Source organism: Erithacus rubecula, assembly GCF_903797595.1.
Source record: "Erithacus rubecula genome assembly, chromosome: 2".
NCBI classification, from domain to species: domain Eukaryota; kingdom Metazoa; phylum Chordata; class Aves; order Passeriformes; family Muscicapidae; genus Erithacus; species Erithacus rubecula.
In genome coordinates this window covers 70,831,615-70,856,014 of record NC_136685.1, presented here as the reverse complement: position 1 = coordinate 70,856,014, position 24,400 = coordinate 70,831,615, and the positions used below count along the sequence as shown (strand labels likewise).

At 37.4% G+C, this 24,400-nt stretch overlaps 3 protein-coding genes across 4 annotated transcripts in view; 2 read left to right on the top strand and 1 right to left on the bottom strand.

Annotated features, from left to right (window-relative positions):
* The window catches only part of DACT2 (dishevelled binding antagonist of beta catenin 2), a 124,215-nt gene that overhangs the window by 42,699 nt on the left and 57,116 nt on the right, over positions 1-24,400 (bottom strand). The gene's annotated exons all lie outside the window — the stretch shown is intronic.
* Positions 145-17,271, top strand: LOC306798204 (sulfotransferase 6B1-like). Of its 2 annotated transcripts, XM_079298153.1 has the most exons (8): positions 145-361; positions 1,781-1,902; positions 2,581-2,670; positions 3,351-3,477; positions 4,268-4,362; positions 4,868-5,024; positions 5,922-6,055; positions 17,258-17,271. In XM_079298153.1, the coding sequence occupies exons 1-7, from the start codon at positions 160-162 to the stop codon at positions 6,050-6,052; spliced, it is 924 nt and encodes a 307-aa protein (XP_079154279.1). In that variant the 5' UTR covers positions 145-159; the 3' UTR covers positions 6,053-6,055; positions 17,258-17,271. The 2 variants fall into 2 exon arrangements, with proteins under 2 accessions (XP_079154279.1, XP_079154278.1); XM_079298152.1 differs by lacking the exon at positions 17,258-17,271 and having other exon boundaries at positions 5,922-6,195.
* LOC306798203 (sulfotransferase 6B1-like) lies at positions 15,238-22,250 on the top strand. Its single transcript, XM_079298151.1, has 7 exons — positions 15,238-15,508; positions 16,903-17,042; positions 17,661-17,750; positions 18,407-18,533; positions 19,307-19,401; positions 19,878-20,034; positions 20,942-22,250. The coding sequence occupies exons 1-7, from the start codon at positions 15,307-15,309 to the stop codon at positions 21,070-21,072; spliced, it is 942 nt and encodes a 313-aa protein (XP_079154277.1). The 5' UTR covers positions 15,238-15,306; the 3' UTR covers positions 21,073-22,250.

The following is a 24,400-nucleotide window of genomic DNA, read 5'->3' as shown; positions in this document are numbered from 1 at the left end:
TTTCCTCACATGTTCAGAAAGAGGTAAATTATTGTTCATATGGTCAAGAAAAAAACTTCAAACAACAAACTGAGCACCTATTAAAGGACAATCTGTCAGTTTCTCCTTCTACATAGCATTTCACAGTGACAGAGTCTGTGTGTGAGAGAGAGAAGAAGAATGGAGAACTCCAGGAAAGCATTTACTGATTTAATAGCTAAAGGAGTAGAAGCTGGCAGATTAATGAAACGAGATGAAATGATGTTTTCGTACAAGGGAATTCTCTACCCTACCACGATTTGCAGTCCTGAAGCATTCAAAGCTTTGGAGTCCTTTGAAGCCAGAAGTGATGATGTCATTTTGGCAGGATACCCTAAATCAGGTGAATATATTTTAATTTTTTTTTTCTTAAAAAAGGTTCTGTAATTGCAAGCTGCAAGGTTTTACTGAATATATGCAATACATATGATAAATAATATTTTATATTGCGTTAAATAATATTGAGAATGTTCACAAAATGTTGTAAAACTGATTTCTATTTCAAAAAGTGCAACAAATTATTATGAATATTTCATATGGGAAATTTTCCAAAAGACTGAGAAAAACAACCTGATGTTCTCTTCTCTAACATATAAAGGTTTTTGTTATCTTTATTTTTCATAGTTATGAAGCTAAATGCACAATTTGGGGAGAATCAAATTGCAGTTTTTTACACAGAGATAATTAGATCTCTTCATACTACACCATCTTATCTCTCATTTATGTTTGTAAATTTAGGAGTTTTATGTTTTTACACAGAATAGAGCTTCTGGTGCCTTCAAATGCAGAATATTCAATAGTTTGTTTCACATAGATGTCAGGAAATAGCCATGAAAAATACTTTGTAGACCTTGAAGCAATTACACTGTTTTTCATCTATTGAAAAATCAAGGAGATCTTTGCTAGGGTTGCAAGTTTACCCTATGTATTTGCTCCTTGTTTGCTTCTGAAAGCACTGGTCCACATGAAAGCCAAAGGTTTGGATCAGATATGCCTCCTATAATCAATTTAATCTAGCTGCTTCTCTCTTCCAGCAATCCATACACACTGCCTTACAGTAGATAGTCACAGCTGACAGGATTGTGAAGTTTTTAATGTTTATTGTATTTTGTTTTGAAGAATAGTTATGTACTTGAATGCATTTGTTAAGACTGCAGTGAGAAAGATGTAGGCACCCAGTGTCCAGAAGTCAGGAAATGGTAAATTAGAGATGGGAGATCTATACAGGCTCTTTGTTATCATTTGGACAAAAAGGTAATAAATGCATATAGGAAATGTACCTTCATAGAGTTCCTTCCTGTTATTAAAGAAAATGAGTGCACAATTTTCAGATCTAGTTCTGCTCCTGTGTTGAAGCACAGTGACCGAGCACAGCAGAAAACCACACTTAATACATTATGTTTTAAAGAACTGGTTTATCACCTCAGTCTCCCTCATATTTGTCACAATAACATTCATTACATTAGTGCAGGTTTCCCTAGTTGAGTCTTAGTGGTTCTTCCCCCCTTGTTAGTTAGTTAGTTTACAACATACAATTTAATTAATGGTGCACTGAACTGTTTAAGTTGAAGAAATATGTCCTTATGAGAATCAAGGGCAGGACCCTGGGAGGTGATTGACTAGATACTCAGCTGGGATGGTATCACATGAAAGGAGGCCAAGTAACTCACCTGGTGGTACTACCAACTCTTTACTTCCTTAGTAAATCCATTTCTGTTAATTCCAAAATTTTACAAAAAGTTCTGTATTTTTCTGCTTTCAGGCACAAACTGGCTAAGTCAAATCTTAACTGACCTCATAGCCATATCTCAAAAGAAAACACTGGGTAAGGAAAAACTAGAAGAATTCCCCTACCTTGAAGTTGGAGATCCTGAGAAATACGAGGTGGGAAGAGGATATGTATGGAAATTATTTAAATTACGTGTTTCAAATACTAAATATAAGATGTATGAACAATTCCATTCTTTGATAAGAACTTTACCACTTCTCTTTATGTGGCATCTGGTCAGGATTAATCTCATCTGGACTGTAACATACTGAGGGATAGATGAACACTTCAGTGGGAGTGACAGGAGCACATATCCATGAGATACATAAGAGCTTCAGAAACTCAATATAGCATCTTTCATATTTACAAAGAGCTTCATGAAGTGTCAAATAATGAAACAAGAGCTTTTGTCTCTTTACTAGTTCTTCCTCCACATCCCCTCTCTCAGTCCTTGAGATGCTCCAGCTTTCACATAAGACAGAAGCCTAATGAAATCAATCTGTACCCTACCTCTAGATGTGTCCCTTGTCTCACAGAACTGAAGAGGATTACCACTGAAGAGAACAAACAATGAACAGTCTTTTCCCAATTGTTCATGGGCTTTTGGAGATTAGAGCTACTCAGAGAAGTCCACTAATATCCCAGGGCAACACTTACCAAAAAAATCCCCAAAATCCACTTCTAGCAGCAAATAAATGTTAATAATTTTATCAAGCCAATATTTTAGCATAGGTTAATGAAAAGAATACTAGTATTAACTGAACTGTCCAATTTCCTCCTTCCAATTCTTAAAGAGAATGATTAAATTACCTTCTCCAAGATTTATGGCTACTCATCTCCGTCCTGAGAATCTTCCCAAGTCTATCTTCAAAAACAAAGTCAAGGTGAGTGCTGATTTTAATGTATTAAAAGCAAACACATCAAAAGATTGATTTTAAAAAAAACCAACAATGTATTACTTTTCTGCTAATGTTCAGAATGACTCTTAAAATATTTAGCCTGGTCATTTCTACATGACTGTTTAAGTACTGCTATCCATCTCAGTCAACCCCAGTTTGCTCTTATTGGCACCTTTGTGATAGTTTTCACAAGACAGTTCTAGGGCTTGATCAAATTCTCCAGAGCCAATATGTATTTTGACATGATTTCCTGTGGGAGGAATATTATGACATTGTTGCAAGTGAGCATTGATGCAATGTGTCATATTTCAGGGAGAATTTATATTTTAGTGAATTTTCCCTGCTATGTAAATTATGAACTATATTTTTATTCTGTAAAACATACTTAGATTCTGCATAAATAATTAGGTTAATAAGCAAAAATAACAAAATAATATTAATAATAATAATAATGATAATAGTAGGCAACTATCTTCTCGTGGTACCAATGAATAATTAAATACTGCACCTTCTGATTTGGGAATCAACTTGCTATTTCTGCAAGTAGCACACAAGGTATTATAAATCCCCATTTGCAGTTATAAAGTATATTATTATTTTTTTTTTTTTAATGCTGTAGTCTGGTATGTCTTTCTCTATAAATAATTATTTTAATTTCTTTCTAGATATTGTTGCTGGTTCGTAATCCCAAAGATGTAGCGACATCTTTTTTCCATTTTTCCAATGGCCTGGGCATTTTTCCCCCCTATGAGAACTGGGATGATTTCTTCACAGATTTCATGTCAAAGAAATGTAGAGTATAATTTTTCTGTCTGTGTCAATTATCCAATGATTTCTCTTTATCTAAAAACTCCTGTACTTTGTTAAATAAGCTTCACGAGGGTTTTTTTGGTTTACAGCACAAAACCAGAGATTAAAGACAGAGAATTAGAAATCTGAAATTTCCCCTACTTTTCTTACTGCTTGAGGATAAATATTTGTAAAAACTGTACTTCCATGGACTTCTTTAACTTGTACAAAAGGCTATTTTTCCCAGAAGAAGCAGTTCCTCCTTATCTCTATCTTGTTTCCTCTTTACCTTCACTGTTCCATGTCCATCATCTTGTGTCCACAGAGATTTATAATCACCTCCATGCCAAATGGAATAAAAGAAATTATTTGGACTAAGACTAGTCGAAATCAAAAGAGTGCATTAAAGAGTGGACTAAGTCTAATACATTAAAAAAAAGAGAAAAAGTAATAGAACTAGTTTAAAGTTATGCGTTTGGTGTAGCACATGGCCAGCAGAAGGGAGGGTTCTATAAGGTTTTAGTCTGGATTAAGGGAGTCATACAAGATGGTCTGCAAGAGGACAGCTTTTTGGTGGACTCACAGCTGTCTTGAATCACTAGCAAGTTTTATTTTTCTGACTTGCAAGTGGGATCATATGCCTGAGCCTGGATGGAAAACCTATGATTCCCACAGAATTGTGTAAACTCTGCCATGGACATGATCAATAAACCCCTTTGCTGAGACAACTTAATGAGTAAAATTTGTATAATCTTAATTAAGCTTAATCTTAGGATCCTTTTGTTTTATTTAGTGGTCTGGGGATGCTACTTTGAATATATTTCTGAATGGAATAAATACATTGACAAAGAAAATGTTATGGCAATAACTTATGAAGAGCTAAAAGAGGTAAGGTTACCAATAGTTACAAATACTTTACACTGCAAGGGACATTTTTTCCAGAATCAATTCATAATTATATGTATGCATATATATCCAAAGTGTGTGAGATAGATTCTTGTTTAAGGGAAAAAAAGGTGAAATTCAAGCTTAATATCCTTTTTCAATTTTGCTTGAAAAAATATTCTTGCTTTATATTTTTCAGTGATATAAGCCCAAATAATTGTAAATCAAAATCTCCTGCAATGTTTTGGGCAAGGAGCTTTTATGTTTTCAGCGGTGTAGATTTTGCTCATCTTCAAATCATATATAATATTTTGTGATTTACAGGAAGGCACCTCTGATGTCCTACATAATAATTTTGGAGACGAGAGACACTGTGGACCATCTAGTCCCCAGTGAACTCTATGAATGTCTTATGTGTGCAGCCAGCAGAGACATACAGGAAAGTGTAAACGCCTTGGAAAGCAGCGTAATTTGTTTGAAAGTCATGTGTTACATTTCTCATTCCCAGAATCGTGCCCTGGGTGTGAAAAACATAGCTGCATTCTTTGGAATTCCTCTGACTGAGGAAGAGCTCCAGCTTGTGGTAGAGAGGAGCAGCTTCCAATCCATGAAGAAAAACTCAGAGAAGACCCATGGGTCATTTGGCAATGTTTTCTTTCGCAAAGGTAGGAAGCTCCAAGTGGCCCAGAGGTACAAATGGCACACTCTCAAGAATTTTGGTTCTTTTTCTTGCACTCATATATTGGCATTGCAGGTTAGTATGAAGCAGGTTATCACTGCTTTGCTTGAGAGCACTCTTCAAGGAGAGCTGGTGGGGAAGACACCCAGCAAGGCTCTCACAGCAGAGCCACTGTTAGAGGAGAAGCTGCTGTGTCTGAATTCCTGTGCACCTTTGTGCCTGGATCACCAATTGCCCAGCCACTAGAGGTTCACCTGAGCAGGCAGCACTGGGCCAAATACAACCAGAATAGTGTGACCACACTTCTCAAGAGAGTATATGAATCTTCTGAAAATCTGGCCACTGCCAAATGCCTGTTCCCTCTTACACATTAGAAGTAAGCCAAGCAAGCAAGAATCCAGGTAGACACAAGAGAGGAAACAAAAGGGAACAACTTTTGCAGTGTAGTGTTGGGAACACGGACATGAGAAGGGCAAAATGTTTCTGCATTTTATATTAAAATAGTAGCTTGGTAAAAACTCAAACTGCTTAAGGAGCAGAAACCCAACTCAGCCTCCTGGCAGATCATTCTTAACCAATTCCTCATGATCTTCCACATTGCCAGTCATAATTGACTAGAGGAGAGAGATGTAGGGAAACAGGACTTTAGGCTGCCTTTCTGAACAGTCACCTAAAGAGCAGTATGTTCTTTTGCATTACATCAAAAGATTATTCACATGTATGTAACTCCACTGATTTCACAAAACTAGAAAAATGCGTAGAAAAATGTTTCATCTGGAAAATGGATCAATGCTGTTTAGTCTACAATGAAATAAAAAGGACAGATCTAGAGAAGAAAGAATAAAATGTCATGGTTTTCAAGAGTTTCTTTGCTTCTTTGAAGGTGGTGTAAGTGACTGGAAGAATCTTTTCAGTGAAGATCAGAATGAGAAAATGGACAAAGTGTTTGAAGAACAAGTAGGAGGAACTAAACTTGGAAAAAAGTTGAAGTATGATGTGTACTGCAAAGCCTGAAAAGTAATGAAATGGGGTTAGAACAAGAACTTTGCAAGACAGACTCAGATCATTTGAATGCTACACACTGGAAAACAAGATCAATGATCCAAGTACTTTAGAATTACTGTAAGAATCATTACAGAAGCCTTTACATTGATAGTGATGAGCAATGTTCATTTTTTTTTTTTTTTTTATGGTGAGATCTGTGGCTTACCCATTTACTGAAGATATCAACTTATCGTATTTGCAAAAAGTCAACAGCCCTATTCCTGCTGTGATCTGGAATGAAAAGCCCCTTTTGTTTCTAGCCAAATTCTATCTTTCTAGACTGTTCATAATTATTTAGTTGGTAATTTTTTCCTTCTTCAAAAATGCTTCAAATAAGGCAACATCTTCGCAGAAAATATGACTAGCAAAAATAGGGATCCGACAGAAATCTAATAACAAAGAAGATCTTCCATGAGTTTGGCACAAACTATATCAAAGCTAAAGGAAGGAGAAAAAAGGAGAATACAGAACAACATTTTTAAGGCTTTTCCTTTTCTGATTGCAAAATATCAAGTTGGTTGTCAGATTATGGTCTGATGTTTAAAGGCAAGATTCCCTTAGAGGCACTGCTTTCTCTAGGATCACAGAGAAGCCCAGGTTGGAAGAGACATTGAAAAATCATCTGGTCCTTCCATGAAAAATGCAGCCTGGCTGAAATTCTATCTTGATATCATATTTTGAAAACCTCCAGTGATGAGGATTCTACCATGTTCCTGGAGGCATTTTCCCAGCAAATCATTGCTCTTGCTGTAAAGAATTTACTTCACAAATCAAGATTAAATGTACCTGTTCATGTGCCTGTTGCGACTTGAACCCACTGTTCTTTCCTCCATGTGGTGTTTCATGAATAGGGAGCCTTTATCCTCTTTGTAGCTGCCTTTAAGTAGTGGAAGCTGTGATGAGGATCTCCCTCAACCTCCTCAACTTTGTGGTCCTCTCTTGGAACCCCTCTAGTTTGTCTTTCTTGCAAATGCCTGTGTTGATCAGTGGGATTGTCAAGAGTGATGGTGCCAGTCATGGTTATAGCCAGCTCTCTTCTACTGCCATTGGCATTTGCCTCTCTAGACACAGTATTTCAGACTTTTCCAGGGACCTGTTCTGGAAGAAATAGGCAAGTAATGTTCTGTAAGTATAGCTGAATTAAAAACAGGAAAACCCCACAGAATTTTTAGATCCATCACACAAACAGGTAAGACATAAAAAAAGTGAAAATACAGTCGGAAAGAATGAAATATTTGAAGACTTTTTGTCTCATTCTGAAGCTGGTTGGTTCTGCCTGGACACAAATGGACATGCAGGGTTTTGTAAAAAAATAGGATTACTACAAATAATACTTTGAATATTTAGAAAAAAGAATGAATGGATTGAAGAGCAGAGCAGTAGAAAGTCCTGTGGCAAGCCATCTTTGAAAAATTACAAGTTATCTGTAAGCAACCATAAAGGTACAAGGTTTCTTGAGGAATTATACATAAGATCAGTGTCTAAAAACTTGAGGAAATAGAATCAAAGAGCCGCCTTGATACATAGAAATATAGTAACAAAAATGAGAAAGCAACTACCCTGATACATGATTAAGATAATGAAATAGCAAATATCAATCTTGTTAAAGAAGTTTGTGATCCTTCTTAACATAACTTACCTCTTGAATAAGGCACTGACAGAAAATGCAAGAGCTGACAGTATCGGGAAAGGACTGAAATTATGTGACCGAAGAGACAAATTTATGCGGAGAGGGCAATATATCAATATGGTTATAGAAATGAATGTACTGAAAGTAGAATGAGGTTCATAGAAATTCATAGAAGGCTTTCATTGAACTCAGAAGAAACTTCCCAGACAACCTTCAGCTATTCTTTCACAAGCACACCCTGCCCAAGCACAGAAAGGGCGATGCTGTAACAGCAGTTGATGCTATGAGGTCGGTGTGCCAGCGGCAAGGACACTTGTCTTGCTTTGATTTGGGTTTGCCAGTTCTAATATATTCAATTTCTTTCAGAGGTAGGATTTTGGAGCAAAGACTAGGTAGGCCTAAAATTTAAAAGGGTATAAGAAGAAATTTACTAATAACACAGAAAAAGAATTCTGAATAAGAATTCCAGATCATTCCCTCCTCCCCTCTCCCTCATCTTCCATATTTCTTAACAGCAATAAAGAGAAAACACTTCAGTCAGTTTTCCACTTAAATAGTCATTTCAGTTCACTTAGAGAGATAAGTTCTCTCTTTTTTCTTTTTTCTTTTTGTTTTTTTTTTTCTGTTTAGGCCTAGGGGTGTCTCCACTTTCACAATTTGCATCCACCCAGGGAAAAGTTAGCAGATTATGGGACTTCCTCCCATCTTCACAGTCTTTCCAGAGCTGTGTTTTGGGTTGCGCCACACACACGGGGGTATTACTTTTAAGGGCAAGCTGTTCAAAGATAAAATTCTCTTCATCTCTTTTTGCATTTAATGTCTTTGACCATACCAGTCTCCAAAACAGAGAGCCCCAATCCCTCATGGCTCTGATATAGAAAATCTATGGCCTCTCTCATGGGGGCATATCTTCAGAGCAGCTCTTTTTCCCTCTCTTCAAAGTGATGTTTTTAATTTCTCCCTCAGCCTGCAATTCTCTAAACTGATAGTATTCAAGTTTGGGGAAAAAGATATTTTTTTGCATTTCATCCACTTCCACAGTGTGCTTGTACTAGGTATGTGCTATCCTAGCTGGAGATCATTCTACTTTTATCCAAGTTAACAGGTAGTATAGGTTAGTAAGGCTCAGCTGGGAAGTGTGGCACTTAAGGCCTAATTAGTGAAATATTTTCCCACTATACAATCTGGTCTGTGTATAATAAGGCCTTCATTAAGGACTTGTGACATTTAACCCCAAATTCTTGGTATGATATAGTAATCATTCGAATTAGTGTCTCTTTCAGGTGATGGATGAAAATCCATTCATAACCTTAAACTTTAAATATGTCATCAGTTCATTAAGGAAAATGGTCATCCAGCAAAGCTAGCCTTGATGGCCTCTGGTCATTGGCCTCACTCCTTCCTGAGGCTTTGAAGGACCCCAGTCACCAAGTCGCTTCTGTTGCTGATGATGAGACAAAGTGTGGCAACAGCTCTGGAATTAATGAGGAGTGAAAATTTGATATACTAACCTGGCACTCTGCAATAGAAGGAGCATTTATGTTGTCTTGTTGCACTGACTTTTAGATCCCGTCAATTCTGATGCAGTCTGCAACCAACAGCTGTTGTAAAATTGCAATATAAAATGGGAAATACAGTTTTCAAGGCATATGCTGGGACAGATTTGAAACTGGACTGGCCCCAGGTGTCTATGCTATCTTAAGAGTCATTAAGGACTCTTCCATTACTGCCTGGAAGAGAAAGACCTGGAGGACTCACCTTCAAAAAGAGTTCCTCAATGCTATCCCTCCTACATCAAGGAAAATATAATCAAGTGTAAGAATACTGTAAAACAGGATGGTAAAATCTGCGAGTCCTTTGGATTTTTCTCATTTAATATCGGCATTCATTCTTCAAAGGCAGCAACTTTGGGGTTACTGTGAAGCAGAAAAGCCATAAATGTTGTCAGAAAATTACTTAAATGATATAAATTTTTCACTTGAAAAGAGACATAAATGTTGTCTTTTCCAAATGATACGTAGAAATTTATTTCATGAACACATTAGTGTGTCTGGTGAGCTGTGTCACTACAGACTATTTTTATCTTGTTTTGAATGTAAAATCCCTTCAACTTTAAGCAGTGAAGGAAATCTCCATGTAGGGAATAGACTGGGCTTAAGAAATATGGAAAGTAAGATGAAAGATCACAAAAAGGTTAATGGTGAAAGATCAAAAGATTAATGGTGAAGATGATGTAGTCTTGAAATGAAGAAAGAAATAATGTGAAATAGAAGCAAGGCAGAAAGTTTAATGGTTTTGTGTCTGTGTTTTTCCTGAGATCAAAGGGTACTGTGTGTTTTGAATAACTCTAAGCTATGGTAGTTCCTCAGTTTAGAGGTTTGAAGAGACAAGCGTCCAGTATCAGGTACATCAAGTGGAATACAAACATCCCTTTTCCCTCTAGGAATTAATGAGGAGGTACCGACTGGAATCCAATTAGTAAAGGTGAGAGCCAAGCAATCCTGCTGAAGCTCAAACTAATTAATAGATTAAATGAATCAAACCTGCCGACCTTATGGGAAGAGAAGAGAAAATCAGAAGGGGGATTAAAGAAACAGACATGATTTAAATATTTTTTTAACTCTATGGTGAACTCTTGACTTTTGGACCATGGTCAATGCACCTGAGAAGAGTCCATCAGCAGAGCACTCCTGGGAGTCAGGCCAAGATCCAAGCAGGCACACAAACTGACTCATTGCTTGGCTCTGGGGATTGCCTGGGCAAGGAAGAGGTGCTCAAAGTCTTGTTTCCCTCTCTGTTCCTTTACACCAACTCCAGTGACCTCCTCTCCATACGGGTAGGAGGGAATGGATGCCAAGCTCTGTGTCCTCCTCTCAGCTTTGCCCCCAGCCCTTGTCTTTCTCTGCAGCACACCATGTGGAGCTCAGTCAGTCCCTCGGTGCTTCAGAGAGCAGCAGGAGGTGAAAGAATTGGTAGATCATGGGCCAAGATCATAGGTTCTTGTTGATCGTGCCCATATCTTCCTGGTAGCTAGGCAATTAGCATTTGAATTAGCCCCCAGGCCACTAGCTGTCAATTCTTCTTTAAACTTTTTAAAGGTTTAATTAACAGTGCCATGACTGGAACTCAATAAAAGCCACTGAGAAACCTGTTGAGAAAAACAAGAGAAAAATACTTTGTAGCTGATTTTGCATGATTTTCTGATCAGAATAATATGATATTTGAATAAAACTAAATATATTTGATAATTAAATTTATAAAAGAAACTCCAGTTCAAATAATATCTTCAGAAATGGAAATAAATTATCTTCTCTCCCTGAACATACTTAATTTTAACTGTATGCTTAAAACCTGAGCTGCAGGAATATACCCACTGATGTCTCATGTGCTCTGTGAGGCATCTTGCATTGATAATCCTAATTTGTGCATTCAAAATCATATACTGAAAATTAAGATTCATTTTTCATTTTGCAAAGAATGTGATGGGACAAATTATTTTAATGCATCTGGATGATCTGTTTAAAATGTCTCTTTAATAAACTTAATTAGCATACTTCAAATTTGCCTTTTATATTCAGCCTCACTTTGAATGATGTAATTACCTATGTACTTAAGGCTCCAGAGCTTTGATTATTTGAGAGGCATAGACCAGAATGGGATTTATGACAGGTTCCAGGGCAGCAGGACATAAGTGCATTAAGAAGAATCAGAAGTTTTCCATCATGTCAGTGAGTGTTTGATGACATTCTTCTTTGCATCTTCCTCCTCTTTCTCTTTTAGTGTCAAGCAGTATAAATACACAACAAGGAAATAGATGTTTTCTTGAGGTTACAGGCTTGGCTCCTCACATCTATTTATGAAGTTCCAGCCAGAGACTTCCAACCATTAAAGTCAATTTTACCAATATAGTTGGGAAAGGTCAGATAAAAACAAGCAAGCAAGGAAATAAAGTTCTTTTGGTATGTCAGGGTTAAACCCCAGCCAACAACTAAGAACCACGCAACTTCTCACTCAGTTCCTCACTCTCCACTTCCACTAGTGGCATAGGAAGGAGAATCAGATAGAGGTTAAACCTGTCTGTTGAGATAAGAGCAATGCAATAATTGAAATAAATTATAATGAAAAAAAAAATAACATTATTCAAAATAACTGATAGTTATTTAGAAAAGAAAAAGATAATAAAGTCCAAGAGAAACAAGTGCTGCACAACACGATTTTGCACCACCCACTGATCAATTCCCATTCCATCCCTGAGCAGTAACCATCCCTTCCTGGCCAACTCCCCCCAGTTCTTTTACTGAGCATGGACTCTATGGGGTATGGAATATCCCTCTGCTCAGTTTGGGTCAGCTGTCCTGGCTGTGCCTCCTCCCAGCTCTTTGTGCACCTGCTGACTGGCAGAGATGGGAAACTGAAAAGTCCCAAACTCAGGATAAGCACTGCTGAGCTACAGATAAAACATCTGTGTGCTATCAACCTTGTTCTGACTCTGAATCCAAAACACAGCACTCTACCAGCTACTGGGAAGAAGATTAACTCTGTAATCACTGAGACCAGATGATGGTTTGGAGATTTTGTTACCATACATCTCACATCTTTAGGTGAGCATAAAATTATTTATCCAGTATTGTGTGTCATGATATTCTCTGTATTTACTGGCTTGGTCTTCCATATTATCTCGTGCAGTATTAAGAAGAGGGAGAGAGTAGTTAGCCATTGCAACTTTGGCAACCAGCCAATCCATAAATAGAGATGCTGAAAGCTGTGGAAAATTGCTTATTTCCTACCTTGTTCCAGAGAGGAGATTACAAGAATGGAAACTCTCCAGAGACACCAAAGCTGAAACCAAGACTAGAAGCTTTTGAGAGGAAAGTTTAGAAGAAATGTGGGAAATTTTGGGTAGAAGAAGCAGCATAGTTTGCTTCTGTAGACAATCTATATGGACTAATAACCTGAGACATCCCATGACCCTGGGCTCTCTTGGAGGGCTTTGATTCTGCTCTGATCAGAGACACACTACATTATTCAAAGGGGAAAATACCACATATGACATTTCCATAATAGAGCAAATTGTACGTTAAGCCCTGCTTTTCATTCTCAAAAGCTCAGGGGAATGTCCCTACCCCTGCAGGCTTCTCTCTATTTATTTTTTTTTTCTTTTAGTTTGGTTTAAATTTATTTTTTCTAGCAGATGAATAATCAGGGGAGTTTTAAGGTACTTTCTTGGATGGATCAACCTCAATGGAACTATCTAAAGACTGAATAGGTTATTCTAGAAGACTAATTGATGGAAGACCTCATAGACACAGATCATAGAAATAATTAAAAAAACATACCTCTACTTATTCAGCACTTGGGAATACATATTTTGAGGCTTCCATCTTTTGAGGTTGTTTCATTTAACAGGGGATGATGTGCATAAGCAGATCAGTCTGCTGTGTGAGGGCCAGCTGGCTCTGTCCTGTAGCTATCCCAGAAATCAGGAAAGTCCAGGTCTGCTAAGAATGGCAAGTCAGAAACCCTCAGAGAAACTGGTGTGTCTTGAACAACAAATACCATTAATCTGGAGATAATCAAGTGCTTTAATCTGTTTTTCATCTGTTTTTAAGCCCTGTATTTTTAAAGCTGCTTCTTAGAAATTTTAAATCAAGCAATGTTTTATGTCAGTCTCTGGGTTCACTATTTAGCAGGATCAGAGGGTCTTGTGTCACATGGATGTGGCTGGGCACACTCCTGCCATCTCCCAGCTCAGGTGTGAGGGCAGATGGATGTATCAAAGGCTCACATTGCTAAATCTTGATCCTGCTTCTCTTTTTTGTCAAGAAATTTAACTCCCCACAAATCCTTTTCATGATTTATATCTTCTAATTGTTTTTTTTTTTTTCTCCACAAATAAAGGGTTTGGGTTTTTTCCCTGGCTTCTGAGGATAAAATATGATTCCCCATTATAATTGGCCTGACTGCCCTTTCCTGCAAAAATATGCTGGAAATCCACTGGAAGATTTTTGGTATATTTATTTAATTTTGGAAACCCTATTCCAACACTAAAAGTTTACAGGCTATTTTCCCTCTTCTTCTACTCTTAGGAATGACTGTGCCAAATATTTTTTTTTTTTTTCCAGCTGGTAAAAATACCAATAAAACATATTTTCTTAACTTCAGTCCATGGAAGCTTAATGCCAAGGGAAGGTAAGGAAGAAAAATTAAGTAAGCTGATTTGTTTTTTTCTCTGGGGTGGCCAGTTTCACATCAAGGGTCAGTGAAGATGCTATCATAGGACAGCAATTTTTAGCTGATGTCAGTGAAATGGTGCAGGTGGTGTTATCTGGCTACCCTTTGGCACAGATGTCATTCATCACGTGAATCAGGCCATGTGAGATCCACTTGTTTCACCTTATGCCTGTGCACAGAATGTCTTTCATATTGACAAAGTTTTAAAGAAAAAAGTGAGATTAAAGGAAAAGCAAAAGATTTTGTGTGGACTGGAAAAAGTAGATGTAAAAATGTAGGGCTGGGTCATCCCATGAGCACTGCATTATGGCTCAGGGACCAGACTTGAATCCCTCAGGCAGAGCAAATACCAAAAGCCTGTAGGTATGTAGCTGCTGGTCCCCTTCCTTCCAGGGCTCAACAGCCAGCATTCAATAGATAGCAATATGAAGGGATTGCATGTAAATTCTTGGCATAAATTTTGGGGACAATTATTTTCTCTTTTTGTTTTGACTCATCTGTCCTTTTGCCAGAGACTTAAGTATTGAACCTCAAGCCTAAAGCCAGTTCTTTTATCAGAGTCAGTGCAGTCAGCAGTTTGTCATCTGAGGTGCATGCTAAACACTAATAACTGTAGCTGAGGTTATATTATTACCAGCTCCCTAAGGATTGGCCAATTGATAAACCATGATTGAGCTCCTTAAAGAAATGTATGAATGAGTAATTTTGTGTAACCAGTAGAAAATCAGACCTCTGCAGTGCAGTCTGATGAGTGGCCAAAGAGTGCATGTGCCCCTGTGCCCACCGGGGCTCCAGCTGGAGGGAGCAGAGGGCCACACTCACAGGACTGTCCACAGCTCAGTCCCCAGTGCACTGAACATTGTCTCTCCCAATCCTGACACATTTTAACCAACTTTGGAGAGAATGATGAGTGTTATAATAAAGAAAATCCCAGCAGTGAATACTGGAAAGAGATGAACTGCCTTGAGGATTTGTTCATGGCATTTAAATTACAACCTGTAATTTATGTAATTCTATTGTGTTATATTCGCTTTATAAACTGTTTTTTGTAGACACAGACTTTTTGCCGTGATGTTTTGAAATTATCTAAGTCATTTATCCTAGGATGCAATTGCATTTGGCTGCTTATCTTGTTTGTCTATGTTCAACTTCTGTTGATTTCAATGGTTCATTTTACCTAAGGTCTTTGACTGGAACTGCCTATTTCCTCACATGTTCAGAAAGAGGTAAATTATTGTTCATAGGGTCAAGAAAAAACCCCCAAACAGAAACTGAGCACCTATTAAAGAAGAATCTGTCAGTTTCTCCTTCTACATAACATTTCACACCGTGACAGAGTCTGTGTGTGTGAGAGAGAAGAAGAATGGAGAACTCCAGGAAAGCATTTACTGATTTTGTGGATAAAGCAGTAGCAGCTGCCAGTTTATTGAATCGAGATGAACTGATGTTTTCGTACAAGGGAATTCTCTACCCTACCACGATTTGCAGTCCTGAAGCATTCAAAGCTTTGGAGTCCTTTGAAGCCAGAAGTGACGATGTCATTTTGGCAGGATACCCTAAATCTGGTGAATATATTTTATTTTTTTTCTTAAACAAGGTTCTGTAATTGCAAGCTGCAAGGTTTTACTGAATATATGCAATACATATGATAAATAATATTTTATATTGCATTAAATAATATTGAGAATGTTCACAAAATGTTGTAAAACTGATTTCTATTTCAAAAAGTGCAACAAATTATTATGAATATTTCATATGGGAAATTTTCCAAAAGACTGAGAAGAACAACCTGATATTCTCTTCTCTAACATATGAAGGTTTTCATTATCTTTACTTTTCATAGTTATGAAGCTAAATGCACAAATTGGAGAAAATTGTTTTCACAGAGATAACTAGATCTCTTCATGCTACACCACTTTATCTCTCATATATGTTTGAAAAGTTAGGAGTTTCATGTTCTTACATAGAGTAGAGCTTTTTGGTACCGTCAAATGCAGAATATACTTTAGTTTTTTTCACATAGATGTCAGGAAATAGCCATGAAAAATACTTTGTAGACCTTGAAGCAATTACACTGTTCTTCATCTATTGGAAAATCAAGGAGATCTTTGCTAGGGTTGCAAGTTTACCCTATGTATTTGCTCCTTTTTTGCTTCTGAAAGCACTGGTCCACATGAAAGCCAAAGGTTTGGATTAGATATGCCTCCTATAATCAATTTAATCTAGCTGCTTCTCTCTTCCAGCAATCCGTTCACACTGCCTTACAGTAGATAGTCACAGCTGACAGGATTGTGAAGTTTTTAATGTTTATTGTATTTTGTTTTGAAGAATAGTTATGTACTTGAATGCATTTGTTAAGACTGCAGTGAGAAAGATGTAGGCACCCAGTGTCCAGAAGTCAGGAAATGGTAAATTAGAGATGGGAGATCTATACAGGCTCTTTGTTATCATTTGGACAAAAAGGTAATAAATGCATATAGGAAATGTACCTTCATAGAGTTCCTTCCTGTTATTAAAGAAAATGAGTGCACAATTTTCAGATCTAGTTCTGCTCCTGTGTTGAAGCACAGTGACCGAGCACAGCAGAAAACCACACTTAATACATTATGTTTTAAAGAACTGGTTTATCACCTCAGTCTCCCTCATATTTGTCACAATAACATTCATTACATTAGTGCAGGTTTCCCTAGTTGAGTCTTAGTGGTTCTTCCCCCCTTGTTAGTTAGTTAGTTTACAACATACAATTTAATTAATGGTGCACTGAACTGTTTAAGTTGAAGAAATATGTCCTTATGAGAATCAAGGGCAGGACCCTGGGAGGTGATTGACCAGATACTCAGCTGGGATGGTATCACATAAAAGGAGGCCAAGTAACTCACCTGGTGATACTACCAACTCTTGATTTCCCTGGTTTCATTCTAGAAGTTTTCCAAGAAATTCTCTATTTTTTTGCTTTCAGGCACAAACTGGCTAAGTCAAATCTTAACTGACCTCATAGCCATATCTCAAAAGAAAACACTCAGTAAGGAGAGCAGTGGGAATGCTGAAGAACCAGAGGACATCTACTACCTTGAAGTTGGAGATCCAGAGAAATACGAGGTGGGAAGAGGATATATATGGAAATTATTTAAATTTTGCGTTTCGAATACTGAATATATGATGTATGAACTATTGAATTCTTTGATAAGAACTTTACCACTTCTCTTTATGTGGCATCTGGTTAGGATTAGTCTCATCTGGACTGTCACATACTGAAGGATAGAAACTTAATATAGCATCTTTCATATTTACAAAGAGCTTCATGAAGTGTCAAGTAATGAAATGTGAGCTTTTGCCTCTTTACTAGTTCTTCCTCCACATCCCCTCTCTCAGTCCTTGAGATGCTCCAGCTTTCACATAAGACAGAAGCCTAATGAAACCAATCTGTACCCTACCTCTAGATGTGATCTCTTGTCTCACAGAACTGAAGAGGATTACCACTGAAGAGAACAAGCAATGAACAGTCTTTTCCCAATTGTTCATGGGCTTTTGGAGATTAGAGCTACTCAGAGAAGTCCACTCATATCCCAGGGCAACACTTACCAAAAAATCCCCAAAATCTCTTCTAGCAGCAAATAAATGTTAATAATTTTATCAAGCCAATATTTTAGCATAGGTTAATGAAAAGAATACTAGTATTAACTGAACTGTCCAATTTCCTCCTTCCAATTCTTAAAGAGAATGATTAAATTACCTTCTCCAAGATTTATGGCTACTCATCTCCGTCCTGAGAATCTTCCCAAGTCTATCTTCAAAAACAAAGTCAAGGTGAGTGCTGGTTTTAATTTATTAAAAGCAAACACACCAAAAGATTGATTTTTTTTTTTTTTAAAAACCTATGTTTTACTTTTCTGCTAATGTTCGGAATCACTTTTAAAATGTTTAGCCTGGCCACTTCTACATGACTGTTTAAGTACTGCCATCCATCTCAGTCAACCCCAGTTTGCTCTTATTGGCACCTTTGTGATAGTTTTCACAAGACAGTTCTAGGGCTTGATCAAATCCTCCAGAGCCAAAATGTATTTTGACATGATTTCCTATGGGAGGAATTTTATGACATTGTTGCAAATGAGCATTGATGCAATGTGTCACATTTCAGGGAGAATTTATATTTTAGTGAATTTTCCCTGCTATGTAAATTATGAATTATATTTGGATTCTGCAAAACATACTTAGATTCTGCATAAGTATTTTGGATAATCAGCAAAAGATAATAATTATAGGCAACCATCTTCTCACAATACCAAAAAACATTAAATACTGCACCTTCTGATTTGGGAATAAAATTGCTACTTCTGCAAGTAGCACGGAAGGCATTAGAAATCCCCATCTGCAGTTATAAAATATATTATTATTATTTCTTTTTTAATGCTATGGTCTGGTATGTCTTTCTCTATAAATTATAAATAAATTTTTTTTTCTAGATATTGTTGCTGGTTCGTAACCCCAAAGATGTAGCGACATCTTTTTTCCATTTTTCCAATGGCCTGGGCATTTTTCCCTCCTATGAGACCTGGGATGATTTCTTCACAGATTTCATGTCAAAGAAAGGTTCAGTATATTTTTTCTGTCTGTGTCAATTATCCAATGATTTCTCTTTATCTAAAAACTCCTGTACTTTGTTAAATAAGTTTCACGAGGGTTTTTTTGGTTTACAGCACAAAAGCAGAGATTAAAGACAGAGAATTAGAAATCTGAAGTTTACTCTACTTGTCTTACTGCTTGAGGATAAATATTTGTAAAAACTGTACTTCCACGGACTTCTTTAACTTGTACAAAATGCTATTTTTCCCAGAAGAAGCAGTTCCTCCTTGTCTCTGTTTTATTTCCTCTTTTCCTTCACTGTTCCATGTCCATCATCTTGTGTCCACAGAGATTTATAATCACCTCCATGGCAAAATGAATAAAAGAAATTATTTGGACTGAGTCTAGTGCATTAGAAATTGAAATAAGGCTAATGCATTAAAAAAGAGAAAAAGTAATAGAACTAGTTTAAAATTATGAGTTTGGTGTAGCATATGGCCAGCAGAAGGGAGGGTTCTATAAGGTTTAAGTCTGGATTAAGGGAGTCATATAAGATGGTCTGCAAGATGACAGCTTTTTGGTGGACTCACAGCTGTCTTGAAGTACTAACAAGTTTTATTTTTCTGACTTGCAAGTGGGATCATATGCCTGAGCCTGGAGGAAAACCTATGATTCTAACAGAGGTGTGTCAACTCTGCCATGGACAAGATTAATAAGGCTTGTGGCTGAGACAACCTAATGAGTAAAACTTGTATAATCTTAATTTAAGCTTCATTTTAAGATCCTTTTGTTTTATTTAGTGGCCTGGGGATGCTACTTTGAATATATTTCTGAATGGAATAAATACATTGACAAAGAAAATATTATGACAATAACTTATGAAGAGCTAAAAGAGGTAAGGTTACCAATAGTTACAAATACTTTACACTGCAAGGGACATTCTTTTCTGAACCACCTCAACATTATAAGCATGCAGGGTATTCAAAGTGTGAATTAGATTCTTGTTTCATGGGAAGAATAGATGATATTCAAACATAAAACTTTTTCCAATTAAGCTTGTGAAAATTATTCCCGTTTTATTTTTCTGTGACATAAGCCCAAATAATTGTAAATCAAAATCTCTAGCAATTTTTGGGGGAGGAGCTTTTATGTTTTCAGCGGTGTAGATTTTGCTCATCTTCAAATCATATATAATAGTTTGTGATCTACAGGAATAATTTTGGAGAAGAGAAACACTGTGGACCATCTAGTCCCCAGTGAACTCTATGAATGTCTTATGTGTGCAGCCAGCAGAGACATACAGGAAAGTGTAAATGCCTTGGAAAGCAGCGTAATTTGTTTGAAAGTCATGTGTTACATTCCTCTTCCCAGGATCGTGCCCTGGGTGTGAAAAACATAGCTGCATTCTTTGGAATTCCTCTGACTGAGGAAGAGCTCCAGCTTGTGGTAGAGAGGAGCAGCTTCCAATCCATGAAGAAAAAGTCAGTGAAGACCCATGGGACAATTGGAAATATTCTCTTTCGCAAAGGTAGGAAGCTCCAAGTGGCCCAGAGGTACAAATGGCACACTCTCAAGAATTTTGGTTCTTTTTCTTGCACTCATATATTGGCATTGCAGGTTAGTATGAAGCAGGTTATCACTGCTTTGCTTGAGAGCACTCTTCAAGGAGAGCTGGTGGGGAAGACACCCAGCAAGGCTCTCACAGCAGAGCCGCTGTTAGAGGAGAAGCTGCTGTGTCTGAATTCCTGTGCACCTTTGTGCCTGGATCACCAATTGCCCAGCCACTAGAGGTTCACCTGAGCAGGCAGCACTGGGCCAAATACAACCAGAATAGTGTGACCACACTTCTCAAGAGAGTATATGAATCTTCTGAAAATCTGGCCACTGCCAAATGCCTGTTCCCTCTTACACATTAGAAGTAAGCCAAGCAAGCAAGAATCCAGGTAGACACGAGAGGAAACAAAAGGGAACAGCTTTTGCAGTGTAGTGTTGGGAACACGGACATGAGAAGGGCAAAATGGTTGTCAGAATCTATTTGTGCATTCTACATTAAAGTAGTAGCTTGGTAAAAACTCAAACTGTTAAGGAGCAGAAACCCAACTCAGCCTCCTGGCAGATCATTCTTAACCAATTCCTCATGATCTTCCACATTGCTAGTCATAATTGACTAGAGGAGAGAGATGTAGGGAAACAGGATTTTAGGCTGCTTTTCTGAACAGTCACCTAAAAGCAGTATGTTCTTTTGCATTACATCAAAAGATTATTCACATGTATGTAACTCCACTGATTTCACAAAACTAGAAAAATGCGTAGAAAAATGTTTCATCTGGAAAATGGATCAATGCTGTTTAGTCTACAATGAAATAAAAAGGACAGATCTAGAGAAGAAAGAATAAAATGTCATGGTTTTCAAGAGTTTCTTTGCTTCTTTGAAGGTGGTGTAAGTGACTGGAAGAATCTTTTCAGTGAAGATCAGAATGAGAAAATGGACAAAGTGTTTGAAGAACAAGTAGGAGGAACTAAACTTGGAAAAAAGTTGAAGTATGACGTGTACTGCAAAGCCTGAAAAGTAATGAAATGGGGTTAGAACAAGAACTTTGCAAGACAGACTCAGATCATCGGAATGCTACACACTGGAAAACAAGATCAATGATCCAAGTACTTTAGAATTACTGTAAGAATCATTACAGAAGCCTTTACAGTGACAGTGATGAGCAATGTTCATTTTTTTTTTTTTTTTATGGTGAGATCTGTGGCTTACCCATTTACTGAAGATATCAACTTATCGTATTTGCAAAAAGTCAACAGCCCTATTCCTGCTGTGATCTGGAATGAAAAGCCCCTTTTGTTTCTAGCCAAATTCTATCTTTCTAGACTGTTCATAATTATTTAGTTGGTATTTTTTTCTTTCTTCAAAAATGCTTCAAATAAGGCAACATCTTCGCAGAAAATATGACTAGCAAAAATAGGGATCCGACAGAAATCTAATAACAAAGAAGATCTTCCATGAGTTTGGCACAAACTATATCAAAGCTAAAGGAAGGTGAAAAAAGGAGAATACAGACCAACATTTTTAAGGCTTTTCCTTTTCTGATTGCAAAATATCAAGTTGATTGTCAGATTATGGTCTGATGTTTAAAGGCAAGATTCCCTTAGAGGCACTGCTTTCTCTAGGATCACAGAGAAGCCCAGGTTGGAAGAGACATTGAAAAATCATCTGGTCCTTCCATGAAAAATGCAGCCTGGCTGAAATTCTATCTTGATATCATATTTTGAAAACCTCCAGTGATGAGGATTCTACCATGTTCCTGGAGGCATTTTCCCAGCAAATCATTGCTCTTGCTGTAAAGAATTTACTTCACAAATCAAGATTAAATGTACCTGTTCATGTGCCTGTTGCGACTTGAACCCACTGTTCTTTCCTCCATGTGGTGTTTCATGAATAGGGAGCCTTTATCCTCTTTGTAGCTGCCTTTAAGTAGTGGAAGCTGTGATGAGGATCTCCCTCAACCTCCTCAACTTTGTGGTCCTCTCTTGGAACCCCTCTAGTTTGTCTTTCTTGCAAATGCCTGTGTTGATCAGTGGGATTGTCAAGAGTGATGGTGCCAGTCATGGTTATAGCCAGCTCTCTTCTACTGCCATTGGCATTTGCCTCTCTAGACACAGTATTTCAGACTTTTCCAGGGACCTGTTCTGGAAGAAATAGGCAAGTAATGTTCTGTAAGTATAGCTGAATTAAAAACAGGAAAACCCCACAGAATTTTTAGATCCATCACACAAACAGGTAAGACATAAAAAAAGTGAAAATACAGTCGGAAAGAATGAAATATTTGAAGACTTTTTGTCTCATTCTGAAGCTGGTTGGTTCTGCCTGGACACAAATGGACATGCAGGGTTTTGTAAAAAAATAGGATTACTACAAATAATACTTTGAATATTTAGAAAAAAGAATGAATGGATTGAAGAGCAGAACAGTGGAAAGTCCTGTGGCAAGCCATCTTTGAAAAATTACAAGTTATCTGTAAGCAACCATAAAGGTACAAAGTTTCTTGAGGAATTATACATAAGATCAGTGTCTAAAAACTTGAGGAAATAGAATCAAAGAGCCGCCTTGATACATAGAAATATAGTAACAAAAATGAGAAAGCAACTACCCTGATACATGATTAAGATAATGAAATAGCAAATATCAATCTTGTTAAAGAAGTTTGTGATCCTTCTTAACATAACTTACCTCTTGAATAAGACACTGACAGAAAATGCAAGAGCTGACAGTATCGGGAAAGGACTGAAATTATGTGACCGAAGAGACAAATTTATGCGGAGAGGGCAATATATCAATATGGTTATAGAAATGAATGTACTGAAAGTAGAATGAGGTTCATAGAAATTCATAGAAGGCTTTCATTGAAGCTCAGAAGAAACTTCCCAGACAACCTTCAGCTATTCTTTCACAAGCACACCCTGCCCAAGCACAGAAAGGGCGATGCTGTAACAGCAGTTGATGCTATGAGGTCGGTGTGCCAGCGGCAAGGACACTTGTCTTGCTTTGATTTGGGTTTGCCAGTTCTAATATATTCAATTTCTTTCAGAGGTAGGATTTTGGAGCAAAGACTAGGTAGGCCTAAAATTTAAAAGGGTATAAGAAGAAATTTACTAATAACACAGAAAAAGAATTCTGAATAAGAATTCCAGATCATTCCCTCCTCCCCTCTCCCTCATCTTCCATATTTCTTAACAACAACATAGAGAGAACACTTCAGTCAGTTTTCCACTTAAACAGTCATTTCAGTTCACTTAGAGAGAAAAGTTCTCTCTTTTTTCTTTTTTCTTTTTGTTTTTTTTTTTCTTTTTTCTGTTTAGGCCTAGAGGTGTCTCCACTTTCACAATTTGCATCTGCCCAGGGAAAAGTTAGCAGATTATGGGACTTCCTCCCATCTTCACAGTCTTTCCAGAGCTGTGTTTTGGGTTATGCCACACACATGGGGGTATTGCTTTTAAGGGCAAGCTGTTCAAAGATAAAATTCTCTTCATATCTTTTTGCATTTAATGTCTTTGACCATACCAGTCTCCAAAACAGAGAGCCCCAATCCCTCATGACTCTGATATAGAAAATCTATGGCCTCTCTCATGGGGGCATATCTTCAGAGCAGCTCTTTTTCCCTCTCTTCAAAGTGATGTTTTTAATTTCTCCCTCAGTCTGCAATTCTCTAAACTGATAGTATTCAAGTTTGGGGAAAAAGATATTTTTTGCATTTCACCCACTTCCACAGTGTGCTTGTACTAGGTATGTGCTATCCTAGCTGCAGATCATTCTACTTTTATCCAAGTTAACAGGTAGTATAGGTTAGTAAGGGCTCAGCTGGGAAGTGTGGCACTTAAGGCCTAATTAGTGAAATATTTTCCCACTATACAATCTGGTCTGTGTATAATAAGGCCTTCATTAAGGACTTGTGACATTTAACCCCAAATTCTTGGTATGATCTAGTAATCATTCGAATTAGTGTCTCTTTCAGGTATTGGATGAAAATCCATTCATAACCTTAAACTTTAAATATGTCATCAGTTCATTAAGGAAAATGGTCATCCAGCAAAGCTAGCCTTGATGGCCTCTGGTCATTGGCCTCACTCCTTCCTGAGGCTTTGAAGGACCCCAGTCACCAAGTCGCTTCTGTTGCTGATGATGAGACAAAGTGTGGCAACAGCTCTGGAATTAATGAGGAGTGAAAATTTGATATACTAACCTGGCACTCTGCAATAGAAGGAGCATTTATGTTGTCTTGTTGCACTGACTTTTAGATCCCGTCAATTCTGATGCAGTCTGCAACCAACAGCTGTTGTAAAATTGCAATATAAAATGGGAAATACAGTTTTCAAGGCATATGCTGAGACAG